We start from the raw sequence: 19,472 nt of genomic DNA, 5'->3' as shown, positions 1-19,472 counted from the left end.
GGAGATCTTACAGAATTCCAGAAAGAGTTCAAAGGCCAAGCTGTAACTAGCAGGCAGGAGCCAGCCCACCTGCTGGGCCCTTCAACAGCAAGGATCCAGGACTTAGAATATTAAATCTGGAAGGGAATCAGGTAATAATCTTTCTTTATTTCTGTGTGTCTCAGTTCAAAATTTCAGTTTCCAAGAAGTTTCTGACAGACCCAGCTTTGGCCAGGTGGGGGCAGGGTCAAAAAGTTCAGACTTGAGTATTTGGGAACCATCTCTGTTAATAAGGGCAGTTCCTAGAGAAGCAGGAATCTTTGTGGGTTGGTCACTCACCCCAAGAGTTGCCCCTGTAACATGTATTTAAGGTATTTTAATAGTTTTTAAAAAAATAATTTATGTATTAATTGTATGTTGATGTTTATAATAAAGTGCTTAGGTTCTCAATTAGGTTGAATATTCTCTCCTCTAAACATGTTACTAAAAACTGTACTTTTTTTGGTCTTAGAAGCTATAAGGCAAATTGTACCATAGCCCCTGGAAATGATTATTACAGATTTAAAAATTAATTAGATCTAGGCAGATAGTGGAAAATGTCTGTGAGGAAAATGTATACTGTATATTGATAAAGTAACATTTCATTTGGACAGTTTGTATTACTTTTGGGACTGTATATAATCACCAAATCTGCCTGCTCCTGGGCAGAGTGGCAGAAATAAATTTTAATTAAAAACAAAGTGGCTTCCAGTATAATAAAAATCACACTTTGGGTATATTGCCGAAGCCTTAGCAGTCCAGAGACAGATCTCTTATGAAGGACAATGCCAAGCCAACAGGAAAAAATGAGTCTTAAAAGTGGGAGAGCATCTTCTGAGGAGGTGGGAGATTGCACCCAATTTCTGACTATTTGCTTTGCAGGACCAAGAGTGGCATTTTACGGGGAGGTCTGGGTGCTGAGGAGTGATGGCAGGGGAGGGTGCAGAGGGAAAAAGGGAGACAAAGAGAGCTGTAGACAACAGCAGTGGGTAAGGATTGAGAAACAAAGATAGTCTAGAAGTGTTAATTGATTAGAACAGAAGTAGGAGGGAAGAGAGAGAAGAGAGAAAAGCTGGGCTTGTGTGTGAGGGCTTCTTAGGAAGTGAATGGGCGAGGGGGACTCAAATTGACAAGAGTAAAGCAGACACATGATGGTGACTGGTGACATGATAGCCCCAGCCTTCTCTCTTTGAGGATGGAGCTTGTCAGCAGGCAGACGTTTATGGTTACTTCGGTTTGAAGTTCTAGATGGATTTTGTGAGGTAAGAAAACCCTTTTTGTTTTGTTTTATTGTGTTAGCCTTTTTTATTTGAAGTAGGAAGAAGTGAATTTTGATTGATGTGATTTAGTAAATATCTACATTTTAAAGGTTTCTTGTATGGCCGTAAGTCAGTAGGCACCAGGATCTGCTTTTTTTGTGTTCATGTGTCACCTCAGAATCTAGTTTGAGATGAATATTGGTCAGAGAGTAAACAAAGGCTTACATGTACATTACCCTTATGAGACAAAATGTAATGACTTCTCTCACAAGCTAATGTTCTTTCATGTAGTGTATAGATAATACATATAAATATTATATATAAGTAGTTTACATAGAAATAGTACACATATACTGTAAATTTCCTCAATTCATCTTGGGCTCATGATTTTCATTAATTTTTAGCCATCTGATATGGTTTAAAATGCTGGCTGAAATTTCCCATTGTGAGTTTTGATATATTTGTGGGTGCAAAACCCACAGCTGCCTGATTCTGGTTACTCTGGTGGTGCAGCCAGTTGATTGAAAGGGTGAGGCTTCTGTCCGTCGGCTCCCATGGTCACTGTATGAGTGCACATGAGAATAGGAAAAGGTGGCGTGTAGGTCTCCAGGAAACCAACTCCATGTCTACTGCTTTTTGGACTGTCTCCTGCCTCCAACTTATTTTTATAATTAGAAACTATCAACATTCACAGGAGAATGGAACTTTTGGTGCAAGTCAATTGAACCTTCTGCTAGTCAAAAAGGACTCCGGAGAGTTGGCAAGTCATACTTAACAGAGGGCATCCTGCCAATCTTCACCCTCCTGGAATGAAAGTTTAGTGAGGATATAGTACACTAATTTTCTTTGAGTTCACTCTAAAATGAGTGCACTGGCACTCCTTGGATTCATTCTCTCTCTCTCTCTTTCTCTCTTTCGGAGTGGCAGTGCATGGTTGCTTGCTCCCTTCTTCTAAAAATCACTTACTGTGGCGGCAGTTACATACAACATGGGTAAAAATGTCTTTAACGTCTAATGCAATATACGTTTGAGAGTTTACTTGCTTCTAGAGACTTTTTTCAAGTTGTAAAGGAAAAAGCTACATCCTGAAAGAGTATTAAGCTCAGTAGAAACAGAATAAAGGCAGTCTCTAGATTTTCAGTGTAGCTATTGTAATCTGTTGTCCTTTTGTATGTGTCCCCATCGGCTGGGAGCTTGGAGTCTTTTAGCCAATGAAGACCTGTATACAATGAACTTGCTAACCTGGGGGAAAACACTCTTGAAAAACACTGAAGTGCTATATTGATGAATGTATACCCTTGAGACAGGTTCTATTACTTTCCTCTAGTTAGTGGGCTGATGGTTAGTTACTAGTAGCCTAAAGTAGATCTCAGCACTAACTTAAAGTAAACTTGAGCACTAGCAATTCTTCTAACATCCCTATTGTTTTTTGTTAGGAGATTTTTATCTTATGAGTGAGGTGGTACTGACTAATGTGTTTGTTCTTGTGTTTTTAATTTGGTGTCTTTTTAGATTATACATCCGAAAACTGATGATCAAAGAAATAGACTACAAGAGGCTTGCAAAGACATCTTGCTTTTTAAGAACCTGGATCCGGTAAGATAAATCTTAATAATAGAAATGGGGCTGGCTGGTTATTAGCTCCGTTGGTTAGAGTACAGTGTTATAACACCAATGTTTGAATCCCCGTGGCCAGATGCCAACACCCCCCCAAAAAACAAACAAACAAACAAAACCAGACTGAGACTGACTCCAGCTCAGACGACCTGCCTGCGCAACTTCCCCGGCCCTTCTGGCTTCTCCCTAATAAATCTGCTCACTCAAACCCTTTTGGAAAAAAAGAAAAAAGAAAGAAAAGGCTTTTTTCAATGCCAGTATCAAGAACTATGCAGGGTCTTGCATTTTATCTTTTTTACAAGCACATATCACCGTGGGGTGATGGCAAAGGCCCCATCCTGGATGCCTGCATAGGCAGTGGCTTGTGCTACAGGAGAGTAATATCAAATTTGGGGGATACACTTCTGTTGGAGCCAGGAGTAATAAGCTTGGGCTGTTTGTTGAGGGAAGACATTATCTCATCCCTCAAAGTTACTTGCTGCAAACACAGCCTGAGAAATGGCCAAGATAAAGAGAGGCTAGGACCTCTGCATTCTTCATGCACCCACCAGAAATATGCAATGATGCTCAGGGCCCAAGGACAGTTGTCTCTCTCAATGGCCAGTAATAATAATTATATTTCAATGTTTATAACGTCTATATTACATGTACAAGGGTACTTCAAAAAGTTGGTGGAAAAATAGAATTAAAAGATAATATGAATCTTTCTGTGAACTTTTTAAAGACCCCCTTGTATTTTAAAAGGAACATTTTACTTAGCTTTAAGTGGGGGGATTTTTGTTCTTTGTAAGGATTTTGAAATCTTTAGTCTTTGGTTTTGGTGCTTATAGAATACCCATTCTCAGTATGAGTGAGCATGTGTTGCACTGTGACTTAAATGTTCTGCTTCCTTCAACACAGATTCTGCTTATTCATTATTAGTCATGTAGGAAAGAACCCCAGCTGCCAAGTGCCAAATGTGGAAACTGAGTCAACTTGTGTAACCTACCTCAACTATTTTTTTTTTTTTTTTTTTTTGGTTAAACTCAGCATCTTCTAGTTTTAAGATTGATACCCTAGAAGAGAAAGCATTAAATCAAGACCCACTCTTTTAAAGATGATAAAGTGGTTTTTTGTGTTTTTTTGTGGCTGGCTGGTAAGAGGGTCTGAACCCTTGACATTGGTGTTGTCAGCACCATGCTCTAACCAAGTGAGCTAACTGGCCAGTCCCAAGATAAGGTTAAAAAGGACATTTTTTATAAAGATTAAAGTACTGTGTCATACCAGTTCTTCTATACTGGGTCATATTTATACCTTGAAATATTTTAAAAATCTCCTTTGTTTCTAATACCAATTATGTTTATATCATGTCCTTCAGGAACACAAATTATGTTGTGACTTTGGAGATCTTGTTTTAGAACCACACATTAAGTTTGCATGTCCATCTCTGAGTCCAGATTACTGGCTCTTACAGCCTGAATTGACTATACCACAGATCCACCAGTCACTTTATCCATCCTTCTTGAGGGCAGGAACTATGTTTTTTCCATCTTTATGTTACTCTTTAGGTAGCAGATGCCACTCAAGCCTCTCTACACATACCAGGCTCTCAAAAAGAAGACATGAGACATTCTTGTTTTAACAAGAATGCTTTGAATTACCCTTTTATGTTAATCTAGATGTTGCATATTTAGTAATAATATTTTTGCCTGTATTTGTTATTTGTAATAAAATAATGGTATTTATCTCGTCTTATTAAAAGTTATACCAAACCCTTAAATGTAGTTTCACTCTCATGATGTGAGTTCACCTGTTCAAAATGGCCCTGATATGTCTTTGTCTGTCCAAATTTATTCACTCCGTTCATGCATACCACATTTACTGAGAACTGTCACTGTACCAGCAGTGCTGAGGACACAAAGACATGGTTCAATCCCTGAGTTGCTTTGAAGCCAGCCTGTGAATCAGATGTTCTCTAAGGCAAGGACCAATTCTGTATTTCATTCTTTTGCTCCAAATGCACACAGAAGACAGCTGTAAAATTAATCCTTAGTTTTATACTTAGAGGTAGACTTCAATCAAGAATTCTCTATTTTTCAGTTAGAACTTTACATGGGAGAATTTCAGAGGTCACCACAAAGAGTAATTCTCAAGCCTTAATATGCCTATTTATCACTAGGGAATCTATTAAAATGCAGATTCTAATTCCATAGGTCTGGAGTAGAGCTTGAAAGTCTGCGTTTCTCACAAACTCCCAGGTAATGTTGATGCTGTTGGCCCACAACATACTTTGAGTACCAAGAACTAGAGCTAGATGTGAAAGTGTTCAAGTTGAGTATTTTGTTACTGCCATATATTATTTTGTTTGCATACTTTCCTCTTCAATGACCCAGTATTTTAATGGTTTGTCAGTGACTGAGCAGTGATACCCCCCTGGTATCTATCCACTAAGTGATAAACATGCATAAGTGAAATAGTTGCTAGTTATACTTTCTTGGGATGCTGCCTATTCTGTCATTTAAATTAAAATGATTTTTCTTGTCATTTCAACTTTAATTCTTTTTAAGGCATTGTGAAAATTTTGGTTGCATTTAAAATATTTTTAAAAACTTCTGGTAGCAAAGTCTGGCAAGGAGCATCTATCCTTAATTAAAGTGATTATTTTAATAAACAAAGAATTTTTTAGATTCATCTCTCTGCTCTGCTAAAGGTCTTCAATATATACTTAAAAAGCCAGTTCATGGGGTGGGGGGAGAAAAAGCCAGTTCACGAATTACCATCATTGAATGTTTTATAGGGAAGAAGCAAATATATTTACTTAGTTGTTTCCAAAAGATCTTTTTTGGAATTTGAGCTCAAATCAGCTTGATTTATTCCCCTGGTATCTCAAATTCTTTTCGAGACGATGCAGGATATAAATCAGTAAAAATTTATTTTCCTCAGAAATTACCACCTGGAATAATTTAGCCCCAAACGTGGCAGATTGAAGGTTTTAGGTGAAGCTCATATTATAAGCAGTTTTCTAGTTTTGTATGATATACTTTATTTACAATAACCAATGCATTTTAATTGAGTTACATATTCAACTCATATAATCTGCTTGTGATGCAGCTTCTTTAAGTTCAATTTCTTTACTACTCACTGTGTTCCAAGGCTTGTAGAAGGTGTTGGAGGCCACAAAGATATTTAGACATGGTTCTTGTCCTCCTGGAACTTATGATGAGGGATAAAAACACATATACAGAGCATTTTGGTAAAATGTGTTAAATGTTGTGATATGGTCAGGGCACGATGAGAGGATGAGTATCTCTTAGCCTACCCTGAGGATTCAGAAAGCTAGTGAGGCCACGGAGCTGTGCTTCAGAAAATTAGTAGGGAATTGCCAGTTGACAGAAAGTACAAAGAATGTTATCACTAGAGCCTAAACTGGAAGCTGTCCAGTGACAGGAGTTAAGATGTGGGTACTGTGTAATGAAGGACCATACTCAAATGCCAGCTGTAGCATTGGACACATCCTGTAGACGGTGGGCACAGAGAGTGTAACAATCAGATTTGTCTAAGGCCACTTTGGCAGCAGTATGGAGGATGGAGGTAAAGAGGGGAGAGCGATGGGGAAGGTAGTAAAGAACAAAGGAATGAGCCCAGTAAGGAAACCATGCCATGATCTAGGGAAAAGAAATGGGCCTGGACTGGGGAGGGGGAAAAGGAGAGAAAGGAATGGTTCCACAAAATATTCAGTATTAACCCAATTGGATTCTTCATGGATGATTTAATTGGGGCCTGAAGGAAAGAGTCTAGATAACTCCCAGTGTCTACCTGGAATGTCTGTAATGGTGCCACCTTTTCCTGCAATGGGAAAATTTGAAAGAGGAAGGAGAAAAAGTAAGTACTAATTAGTAAGAAGAATTATCTTGGCTTTGTATTGAATTTCCTGAAGTCATTGTTTAGCTCAAAAATCTTGCACTACCGCACTACCTGGACCTCAGAACATTATTCCTTGGAGTGCTGTATATTCATATGTTGAGCACAGCGTTTTTAATTATTAACCTCTTTGAAGATATCCTTTTCATGAATATTTTAAGGCTTGACTCAGTAGGCCATTTTCCTTTGAAATATTTCTAATTTGAGGCTAACTGAAATAATTTTTCTATGCTATAGGATAGGCTCTATTATTATTGTAGAGTAATTATTGTTATTTCTTAAGTGAGTCAGAGCCCTTTACTGAGCTCCGTCTTGATTTTGCATTCTGTAGGAGAATTAAATGTGGATTTCCTACAGTAGATGTCATTCATCATGGTAAGCCTCTGCATATTAAATATTTCCTAAGCTCTTTTCACTCTGTGCACAATTATGGGGAAATTACATTTTGATTGACTAGAACAGACACCTGTCACACAAAGAAGTTCTGTCTGTGTATGAATTCTTAGCTTTATAATATTTTTAAATGCAACTAATTTTAACATATCCAAAAAATTTACTGCATCAATTTATTTAATCCTTTTTCCCCATTTGACATTTAGAGTCAGAACTAATCAATAAAAGCTGATAATCCCCCTCCATTTGCCCTAAAGGAGTGAAAATATAAATAGCAAGCAAAACAAAATATTAGTAAACCATTTAATCAACCTTCAGAATTTTGATAGGTGACCATATGTTGCCTGGGTTGTTGAACTCATTTGGGTAAAATGCTCCCCATGGGACCAATTAGCACCACATCAAGAAAGCTCTGTTTTATTACCACATTGGCTTCATATTCAGCCCTGTCTACTGTTCCACAAATAGGTGCCAGAGCTCACAGAGGGACTCAAGAAGGGGATGAAAACCACTTCCTGCAAACCCATCATCATCATTCTTCCAAAAGTTTTCTTAACCCACATGAAGAGCAAAATTATGTTCTCTGTTTAAATAGTTTTATTTTTGCTAAATTAAAAAAATTAATATACATATACAATTTACAAAAACTCAGAAAGAACAAAAGAGTAGTCAGTGAAAGGAACTCTCTTCTACTTTGTCTCCCAGCAACTTAGTTTCTCAGGAGACAAGTTCTTTTAACACTATCATGTATATTTTTTGAGGGTTATGCAATGCATATACAAGGATATTCTTTTTAAATTTTGGTGAGCAAAATCTACAGAGTTCTGCACTATTCTTTTTTTACTTGACAGTATATTAGATCTCATAGAGATATATAGATGTAGATTCCCTTCTGGAATACATCTGTTGTGGTAGAGATTCTGAATTCTTTTAAAATATTTTTATCAATATCAATTTCTTTATAAAAGTTTAAATTGGTAGCTTTTATTTAATTATAAAGCTAAATCATGAAAACACATTAATATTTTGCTGTCATTCATTGTGTTAAAATTGTATACGTAACATAGGGGCTCCAAATAGCCAAAAACAGTATTGAAAAAGAACAAGAAAAGTGCAGGACTCATTTCCCAATTTTAAAACTTACTGCAAAGCTACAGTAATCAAAACAATGTGATACTGGCACAGGGATGGATATATATAAAACAATGGAGTGGAATTGAGAGTCCAGAAATAAACCTGTACACTTATGGCCAATTGATTTTCAGTAAAGGTGCCAAGACCATTCAATGGGGGAAAGAATAGTGTCTTCGACAAGTGGTGCTGGGACAACTGGATATCCACACACAAAAGAGTAAAGTTGGACTCCTACTACCTCACACTATATACAAAAATTAACTCAAAATGGATGAAAGCCCTAAAACATAAGAGCTAAAACTATAAAACTCTTAGAAGAAAACATAAAGGGTGAATCTTCGTGACCCTGGATTTAATGATGGATTCTTACACACCAAAAGCAGGAGCAAGAAAAGACAAGACAGATAAATAGGGCTCTATAAAAGTGAAATATTTTTAAACATCAAAGGACATTATAAAAAATAGTGAAAAGACAATGTACCGAATGGTAGAAAATGTTTGCAAATCATTTATCTGATGAGGATCTACTATTCAAAGTATATAAATAATACAACCCAACAACAAAAAGACAAAAATCCAATTTAAAAATGGACAAAATACTTGAATAGGTATTTATCCAAAGAAGACGTACAAATAACCAACAAGCACGTGAAAAAATTGTCAACATGGTTAGTCATTAGGGAAATGCAAATCAAAACCACAGTGAAAATACCACTTCATCCCCACTAGGATAGCTATAATTAAACAAACCAAAAAAGAAATAATAAACATTGGCAAGTACGTGGAGAAATTAGAACCCTCACACATTGCTAGTGGGAATGTGAAGTGGTTCAGCTGCTGTGGAAAATAGCTTGGTGGTTCCTCAAAAAGTTAAACATAGAGTTACTATATGACACAGCAGTTCCGCTCAGGGGTATATACACAAAAGAACTGAGAACAGGTGTTCAGACAAATACTTGTACACAAATGTTCATAGCAGCACTATTCACAAAAGCCAAAAGATGGAATCAACCCAGGTGTCCACTGACAGAAGAATGGATAAACAGATTGTGGTATATACACACAATGGAGTATTATTCAGCCTGAAAAAGGGCTGACGTGTGATACATGCTACAATGGGGATGAACCTAGAAACATTATGCTAAGTGAAATGAGCCAGACACAAAAGGTCACGTGTTGTACAATTTCATTATATAAAATACTGAGAATAGATAAATCTATAGAGACAGAAAACAGATAGATGGTTGCCAAGGAATAGGGGGACAGGAGAGTGGCAAATGACTAATGGGTACAGAGTTTCTTTTTGGGGTGATGAAAATACCCCAACCTAACTGTGGGTGGTGGTTGCACAACTTGTGGCCACTGAATTGTTTACCTTAAAATGGTTAATTTTATGTCATGTGAATTTTACCTCAATAAAATAATGTGTATTTACCTCTAACCACAGCTTTTCAACATTGTGCTGGAAGTCCTCTATGCAATGAGATAAGAAAAGGAAATAAAAGGAATACCGATCTGAGCATGTTGACTTCCAATTATTTTAGTATTTAATGACTAAAATATACTTTTAGGATGAAATTAAAATCAACTGTTTATAGTCTCTGAAGCACCTCCACAAAAATCCCTGGGTTTCAGGAACACTGAGCCCTTTCTACAGCATTTGGATGGAAAGCCTATGCTTAAACATTTCTCTCCAGCGGCAAGGAGCTTCTCTCTTTTCAAAGTAGTCCTTGTCACTGCTAGCCAGCTCTCATTCTTAGACGGGTCTTTACATTGTTCTAAAATCTCCATGAAAAAAAAAAAATGAAGAGAAAGTAAACAAACAAAAAGAAGAAAAAAGAAAGAACAAGAACAGCAACAAAAATAAAATCTCCACGAAACTTCTACCAACAACCCCAGTCTGGCTTCTAGAACCACTGACGTCGTCTGTGTGACAGAAAATAGCTGATGTGTTCCCATGTAGGTCGTCTTTTCTCTAACCTAAATGCCCCGTTTCCTGAGCTGTTTCCCCTATGGCAGGTTTTCAGATTTCCTGATTACCCTTCTCTTGGTGTTCTCTCATTGTCAGTGACTTACTTGAAAGTTGGATGTATGAAAATCCCCACGTGCTTTTTTACAGCTGCAGAGCTTTTCAGCATGTGGATATACCACAGCTTATTCACCCAGTGCCCTGTAGATGAACATCAGTTTGTTTCCAGTCTTTTGCTATTATGATGGTGCAGTGAAAAATGCTGGTGCCCATATCATTTCAGAACTATCTGTTGAATAACTTCCTAGAAAAGGAATAGTGAGGTGGAAGGGTATGCATGTTTGAAATTTTGTTAAATATTGTCAGATTGCTTTCCAAAGAATTTATTCCATGTTATGTTCTCATCAGAAGTCTCTGTGAGAATGCCTCTGTCCCACACTGTCTCCAACAGTGTTGTTCTAACATTTGTATCTTTTTGAATCTGACAAGTAAAAAGTGGAGTCTCGTTTTGATTTTAATTTGCACTGCTATTTTTGAGAGAAGCTGAGCATTTTTTAATATTTTTAAGAAAGTATAAATATATATATACATGTAATACACACACATATATATACACACACACATATTTTTAAGAACACCCCCCACATTTTTTTCTCTGCAAGTTTTACAGATCTTTATCTTTGGTGTTCTAAAAATACATTATGTCATATTAGTGTGGGAGTTTTGCTGGTTGATTGTGCTGTGCACCTGAGTGTGTCCTTTCAGTCTGAAAACTTGTATCCTTTGGTTCTGGAAAATCTATCCCATATTTCTTTATTTCTTCCCTTTTGTTTTATTTGTTCTTACTTTCTCTAGAAATCCTATCTTTTCACATCTGTCGACTTTCTTTGAGGCTTTTCGTTTTAATTTATCTTCTTACTCTTTCATTTACAGTTTTAAAAATTTTGTAATGATGGATACATGTCATTATATGTTTGTCAAACCCTAGAATGTACAACGACCAAGAGCCAAACTTAAACTGTGGACTTAGAGAGTGATGTAGTATAGGCTCATCAACTATAACAGATGCACTACTCTGGTGGGGGATGATGATAATGGGAGAGGCTGTGCATGTGTGGGGGCAGGAGGTATATGGGAAATCTCTGTACCTTTCAAATTTGCTGTAAACCTAAAACTGCTCTAAAAAAGTATTTTAAAGGAAAAAATTTTGGCAATCATGTTTTTAGTTTCTAAGCTACCCAGTTTTCTCTGATTTATTCTTTTTCTAAACATCCCATTTTTTTGTCTCATGGATATAATATCATCTTGAATCTCTAGGTGTGCAAGGAGAACTTTCTGAAAGCTGTCTATTGTTCCTGAAATATCCATCTCATGTGGTGTTATTTTGCTATTTATTTTCATCTTGTAGGCTACCAGAGGGGCAACAGAAAGATGATTTAGAGCTCTGAGTAAGTAGGGCAGGCCTGTCAACTACCATATTGTTTAGGTTGAGCTGACAGAGAGCCAGCTGTTACACTGGGGAACCCTTAAATTCTAGCCAAGTGAAGGTCTTTGTTCTAGGGCATCAGTGTTCACAATATCTGTTCTAGTTCTCTCTAATTTTCTCTTTGATCTTTTTTCTGGGAAGAATTAGGGTCAACAGTTGGCTGTTGGGCATTCTGAGTGTAGGGTAGGGGGATTTTGAAGGAAGGTATCCACTTGTTTTTAGCTTTATGTCTCAGTCCCACCCTGAAGGAATTAGGTATTTCCCAGTCTCTAGCCACCTGGTGTTTTGCAAGGCACGTTGGCCCCTCCACACTGCAGGCCTGTTGTGCTACTCTGGGCTGCTTGCTCTGCCACATTTAACTTACTTTGGTATGTTTTGTTTGTTTTTTGGTGGCCAGCAAGTATGCGAACCCTTGACCTTGGTGTTGTAACACTGAGCTGTAACCAACTGAGCTAACCAGCCAGCCCCTTAACTTAACTTTGCTCTTGAATTCTCTCATTCATCAATTGCCCCTTCCCATACTCTACACTGTTGTGGATTCGCATCTTCATATTCTGTATAAAATTTTAATGGGATCTCAAAAGGAAGAGAATCACGTGTGATCTGTTATACTCTTGATCCAGAATATCTTGTTTCTTCAACCAGTGTTTTCCACTTGCATCTTTTTTCCCTTTCAAATATACCTTCAACTCCTCTGTTACTCAGGGTTCTCCAGAGAGACAGAACCAATAGGATATGTTTATAAATATATGAGAAGGGATTTATGAGGGGAATTGGGTCATGCAACTATGAGGACCAAGGAGTCCCATGATAGTCCATCTGCAAACTGGATGCTGGTAGTGTAGTTCCGTCCAAGTTCAGAAGCCTCACAACCAGGGAAGCTAATGCCGTGATTCTCAGTCTGAGGCCAAAGACCTGAGAAACGGTATTGCTGGTGTAAGTCCTGGAACCCAAAGGCAGAAAGGTCTCAAGTTCTAATTTCCATGGACAGGAGAGAAGCGTGTATCTCAGCTCCAGCAGGTAGAGAAAAAGATTTGCCTTTTCTGCTGTTTTTGTTCTCTCTGGGCCTCCAGTGGATTGAACCGTGCCTGCCTATATAAGGGCAGATCTTTCCCACCCAGTCCACTCAGGCTCACATTTTAGTCTCTTCTGAAAACACACTCATAGACACACTCAGAAATAATGCTTTATTATACTTCTATGTATTCCTTAATCTAGTCAAGTTGACCCTAAAATTAACCATTAGAACTCCTTAATTTATTTATAATAATAATTGGTTTTGGCTTGGGCAGTTAGTGTTATACCATTTTTATACCCATAGGGAGTGACTAGACCAGGGGCTCAGGGCTGGTAAGTAGCAGAACAAATAACCCTCTTAGTCTTCTGACTTTTCTGTTACTATTGCACTGTACTATTTCTCCATATCCATTTGTTCTGTCTATTCAAAAGTCTTTGAGTTGTTCCTGTATTTATTCTAAGGAGAGATTTCTTTCACCTCCTAGTTTATTCTTGTTACCTGAAGTTTATCCTTAAGCCTTATCAACCACACTTTGGCATAATACAAATTTTATATATGGTAGTCCCCCCTTCTCCATAGTCTGAAAATATAAATGAAAAATTCCAGAAATAAACAATTCATAAGTTTTAAATTGTGTGCCATTCTGAGTAGCATGATGAAATCTCATGCTGTCTCAATCCGCCCCTCCTAGAATGGGAACCATCCCTTTGTCTAGCCTGTCCGCACTGCACCACCTGCCCCTTAGTCGCATAGTAGCCATCTTCGTCATCAGGTCAACCGTCACAGTATTGCAGTGCTTCTATTCAAGTCACCCTTATTTTGTTTCATAATGGCCCCAAAGCACAAGAGTAGTGGTGCTGGCACATTATTATAAGTGTTCTATTTTATTATTAGCTATTGTTGCTAATCTCTTACTGTGCCTAATTTATAATTTAAACTTTATCATAGGAATATACGTATAGAAAAAAATAGGATAGGTAGGGTTTGGTACTACCTGTGGTTTCAGGCATCCATTGGGGGTCTTGGAACATACCCACATGGATAAGGAGGGCTACTGTAGGTTAAGCAGTAGGTGAATAATAGTTTTGATGTTCCTGACAAATCTGCCCTAATGAGGTAAATGGTTGTTTCTTGAAGAGAACCTTAATGAAAAAGAATAGTGACAGAGTATTTGCCACAGTTATTTTTGGATTTGCTTTTGTTGTTTTTCTGTTTTGCTTTTTGGTGCTAACCCAAAAAGAAGGATTGGAATCAGGATCTAAATTCACCAAGTATTTAGGTAATCTTTACATAAATTCTTTACTAATCTAGTGAAGTTTTAAAAACCAATATTGTTAAAAGATATTTGAAATAGTTTTTTACTAACCTGGTCATTTTAGTTGCTAAGATTATACTTCACAAGGTATATGGTGGTTTGGTGGTTAATTTTTCATTTTAAAATGGTGATAGTTACAAATATTCTGAAATAGACTAATTATAATTACCTTTATTCAGATACTGAATATGAGAGTAAATATATAATCATCTCATTTGTATATGGTAAGGGAGACTTTTTCTGACAAGTCTTACTGGCAATGATGGTATTTCCATTTCTTTGGGCATATTCACAGAAATATAAAGTTTATTATGGTTACTTAAAACGTGCTAGATAAACATAAAGATTATATCTTATCTCTAAACAATAGGAGCAGATGTCTCAAGTATTAGATGCTATGTTTGAAAAATTGGTCAAAGAAGGGGAGCATGTAATTGATCAAGGTGATGATGGTGACAACTTTTACGTAATTGATAGGTAAGTTTTCCCCAATTTCACTACAGAAATTTAAAGAACCTTTGGTGTAAAATCTCAGTGGTTATTATGACAACTGACAAGTTATATATAATAGTTGCTATTGCCTCTCTTATTTCTACATAATAGGCTCTGTAAACCTGTTGTGAATGTATTCAGTAAAACCACACTAGATCATGAAAAGAGATATAGTTTATAGAATAACTGATGATTTTTTGATTAGTTTAATTTGTAAATCTCCATCATTTAATGTGAGCATCCTCATTTGCTAAATTCTTTTGGAAAGATAATATGTAATAGTCTTAGTATATAATAGATGCCTATTAGAATGAGAATAAAAGTATACAGCATCTAGGATGTTAAATCACAATATAACTTAATCTATATTGTGTTTTTTTAAAGGGTTCTTTTCTTACCTATGTTCATCATTTAAAAAATTAAAATGTTTGTGAAAGGCTTAAGGTGAAAAGTCAGTCTTTCTTCCTACCGCTTCAGCATCATTCAGTCAGTAGAGTGAATAGTTTGTGTGTCCTTCCAGAAATTGTGCATTATTATATTTGTCTTTAAAAAAAAACTCTATAGAGAAATTATTTTATTGAAATGAGAAGGCATGCATTTATACAAGAAATCCAATTTCAGAAAATTCAAGTTGTACTTTACCTCATCACAGAACTATATCCTCACATGATAAATAGATGAGTCCTAAAATGTACGAGGCGAGCAGTCTGAACTGAGTCTTTATTTCTTCACTTTGTAAAATGATGAAGTGTTCGTGAGACAGTTGGTATCCCTGACCCCTGTTTTGTGTGGAGTACAGATCACCTTTTAGCCTCATTCATTGGATTACATTTGTTTTTCTGGGTAGAGTTGTGTTTAACTCAGAAGGCTTGCTGAAAATTAGACCTCTGGTGTCTCACCTTGGGGCTCTTGATCTTGGCTCTGTGGGTGGTGTCTCTCATACACTGATCATACATGCTCTTTCAGTCAAGGGTTTTCACTAATTCCTCCGTTCCCTCATCCCTAATGCCTTTTGCCAAGGTACTAGCCAGGATTGTAGAATAGAACAAAACCAATTATCCCAAGTGTAAATGCAAGTAATGATTTTGGTGTCATTAACAGCTTTAATCAATGAAATAACTCAGGAATGCACTCAACTGTCTGTGTTTAATTGTAGGGGTATATGAGAACCCCACATACAATTAAACTTCTTTTAGTGGGTATTTTTGACAATAAAAACTGCCTTACATTTGTGTATTGTACATTCTCTTTTTCAGTTAAGTCCTAATCACCCATGGACAGTTGAAATACTGAGGCACCTAGAAGTGACAGGCTTGGTTAAGGTCACCAGATGATCAATATAGAGCCGATCCCATAGCCAGGTCTTCTGGTCACTTTTTACGCTTTTTCCATGGCTGTGTACTGCCTGAGGCCTCATATTATCAGGAAAGAAATCTGGATGAAAAAGCAGTCACAGTATTTTTAACAGACTTTAGACTGATATGATTTCAACTGGACTGGTAGCTTGTTTTACTTCTCATCAACACAATTTGTTGTATATTTTATCCTATTCCAAGTTGTAAATGTAGAAAACATTTTCAGTGCAAAAGTATAAATTGTATAAATAGAAGAGTTTAATGTATACTTGAATAATAATTATCCGTGGCACAAATTCTAGAAGGTATCTTTGAAACAGTCATTCTACCATGAATTATATTAAAACCCAATTCTTTTCTTCCTTATTTGTTAATATCTTTTGTCTATTATTTTGTTTATGTTCTTATTGTTTCTTTACTATTTGTAATCCTTTCTAATCTTAAGAGCCCCTCCCTCTTTTGCCCCCCCCCCCGTCTTTGTTAGGGTTTAGCCAACAGACTAAAGCCACAGAATTTCTCCTATCTGCCCTCACAGGTGCTTCAGCAAGGCTTGAACTCATGTTCTCACTGATAAAGTGTAGTATGTGGAAAGACAGTCGTCCATATGAAGAATGTAGTTTATGTAAATGTAGGGTCTGGATAATATGTAGTGCAGTGACAAAAACTGAGTTTTATTTGCCTAGAAAAAGAACCCCAATTGAAAGCTCAGCTCAGGGCCAGCCCGTGGCTCACTCGGGAGAGTGCGGTGCTGATAACACCAAGGCCACGGGTTCGGATCCTATATAGGGATGGCTGGTTAGCTCACTGGGAGAGCGTGGTGCTGACAACATCAAGTCAAGGGTTAAGTTCTCCTTACCGGTCATCTTTTAAAAAAAAGAAAAGAAAGATCAGCTCAGAAAAACTGTAGAAAGATCAGGGTCAAATCTGTAGTCTGAATTTCTACCACTTTAACTTTAGATTGGGGGCTAATCTAAAGAAAAGGGCAAATTGTATAAATGGCCAGAGAATAAGTATTTTAGGCTTTGTGGGTCAATATGCGAGTCAATGTGGTCTCTGTTGCCACTACTCAACTCTGCTGTTGAAGCACAAAACCAGCCATAGATAATGCATAAATGACCAAGTGTGTTTATATTCCAGTAAAGCTTTATTTTAAAAGGCAGGCAGCCAGCCTGTGGGCCATAATTTGTTTACCCTTGTTATAGACTGTAAAGGATCCTAGTAAGTTTTGTGGAGTAGTGGCTAACCAAATTTTTATACCTATATTCTTTTTAAAAAAAATGATTATTTTCTTCTGTTCACAAAAGTAATACAGGTTCATTTTAGAAATAAAAACTCAAATTAGAAAATGAATGTCTCTGGAATCTGTCACTATTCTTTATGCTCTGAGATAATTACAGTCAATGGTTTGATACATGTTCCTTTAGATGATTTTCCATAATATTTGGTTGTAGTTTTAGTTATACTTTTAAAATTTATTTTATTTAAAATTTTTATTGTTTAGTCACATTTTTCCCCAGCAGGCACCTATATGGCCCTTACCCTAGTTAGTCTAGTTGATGGTCTCTTCATGCTGGTTTGGAACAGATTAGCACATATCGATGCCCTTATATTACTTGTCATCAGAGGGGACAGACAGGCCGAAAATAAGATTTTATTGCACAAGGCTCTTCTCTGAAATAATGTTTCATTGTAATGAGTTTATTTATTTGAATTACTTTTACCTCTAATTTGCATATGTCCAACAGAGGAACATTTGATATTTATGTAAAATGTGACGGTGTTGGAAGATGTGTTGGTAATTATGATAACCGTGGGAGTTTCGGCGAACTGGCCTTAATGTACAATACACCCAGAGCAGCTACAATCACTGCTACCTCTCCTGGTGCTCTGTGGGGTTTGGTGAGTAAAATATTTATTTGACCAGAGTGTTGTTGTTTGTAAAAATTGTTATGACAATAGCCAGGTAGGTACAATATTTTAATTCTAATAGGTAGATATATTTGGGGTCATCAGTCATAATGAAATTTATTAAGCAGCTACTGGATGCTGAACTGTTGGGCTCTCAGACTGTGCTAAGTCAGATCTTTGTGTTCTTTCCCCCAATCCTCTAGTTCAGTCAGAAGCTTTTAGGAACTGTTGGCCCTGGGAGAGACACTCAGATACAAAATGCTCCTTTCAAACCCATTCTTAAAAAACAACCAGCCACACAAACAAACAAAGCTTTCAGTGTTTTTTTCTCAAATAGCTTTTTGAGGTATTATAATCTGGTAAATTGGTAGTTCCCAGAGTGTGGTCCCCTGACCAGTAGCATCCATATTACCAGGGCGCTTGTTAGAAATACAAATTCTGAAGCTCCACCTACTGATTCTGATGTACTGAATTAGAAACCCTGGAGATGGGGCCCAGCAGTCTATATTTGAGCAAGCCCTGCAGGTGATTCTGATGCATGCTAGAGTTTGAGAAACCACTATAAATGGATTCTCTCAGTGGTATAAATGAATTGGTAACAACTTTGCATTTAAAAGCAGCTGCACAAAGAAAAAAAAATACTTGGTGCCTGTGCTTCTCACCTGGCTGCACATCAGAATTACCTGGGGTATTTTTTTTTTTAAATCCTATTGCCTAGATCCCACCATAGACAAATATAATTAGAATCTCCAGCAGTGAGACCTGGGCATTAGTACCTTTAAATAAATTTCTTAAGGGTAGTATTTCTACAAGACCTAAAAGTTGGTTTAAAAACATATTTGGGTGAGGGGGTGGGTATGGGGAGGAAGATTCTTTTTGATATCATATCTTTTTACATATGATAGAAGAGTTCTGGAAGATTGTATTTAAGGTAATGATTCTCAAACTTTAATGTGCTTCCATATCACCTAGGAATCTAGTTAAAATGCAGATTATTTTCTTTCTTTTTTTTTAATGTTTAGAAAATTATTTTCTCAACATAGACACAAGAAAATATGACAAATTAATTTTAAAGTCAATTGATAAGGAACAAATATAACACTCAAAGATTAACATCCTTTATGCAAAAAGATCTCTTAAAAACGAATTAGAAAAATCTAAGCAGAAATTTGGTGAGGGACATGAACAGACAAGTCACACACCCCAAAGAAACACATGTGGCTAATAAGTACACTCTAAGATGATGTTGGGGGTCAGGGGGACGGGGCTGGCCCTTGGCTCCTATCTCAGGACCTCAGGCAGTTGGTTCTTTTGCTTGCCTGGTTGCAGGTGGGGGCAGAGTTTGAGGTGGTCCCAAGCATTTTGGATAAGGAATACTCAACCTGTAGCTGAGTTTGCCAGTGCTTCCCTAGGATGTACCTACAATTTTTTAAAAAATTCTAATATAAGCTTGTTTCATTTGATTTCCAATAAAAGTTTAATACAAAATATACTCCAGATAATACAAGTTAAATGAGATTTTACCTTATCTAGAAAGTCAAAAAGATTGTCTAGGTATCAACATTACAGTATGCTAGGAGGCAAAATTCCAAAATTTAAAGCAAATCT

At 36.9% G+C, this 19,472-nt stretch overlaps 1 protein-coding gene across 1 annotated transcript in view; it reads left to right on the top strand.

Moving 5' to 3' along the window:
- PRKAR2B (protein kinase cAMP-dependent type II regulatory subunit beta) overlaps nt 1-19,472 on the top strand; it is an 89,038-nt gene that overhangs the window by 58,232 nt on the left and 11,334 nt on the right. Inside the window, exons 4-6 of the mRNA XM_063100680.1 lie at nt 2,790-2,873; nt 14,480-14,586; nt 17,702-17,855. Of these exons, the coding sequence (XP_062956750.1) occupies nt 2,790-2,873; nt 14,480-14,586; nt 17,702-17,855 (345 nt within the window). The remainder of the gene's footprint in view (nt 1-2,789; nt 2,874-14,479; nt 14,587-17,701; nt 17,856-19,472) is intronic.

Source organism: Cynocephalus volans, chromosome 6 (genome assembly GCF_027409185.1).
Source record: "Cynocephalus volans isolate mCynVol1 chromosome 6, mCynVol1.pri, whole genome shotgun sequence".
In the NCBI taxonomy this organism is placed as follows: Eukaryota; Metazoa; Chordata; class Mammalia; order Dermoptera; family Cynocephalidae; genus Cynocephalus; species Cynocephalus volans.
Note: the sequence above shows the minus strand (reverse complement) of the source record. Positions and strands in the feature narration are given on the sequence as shown.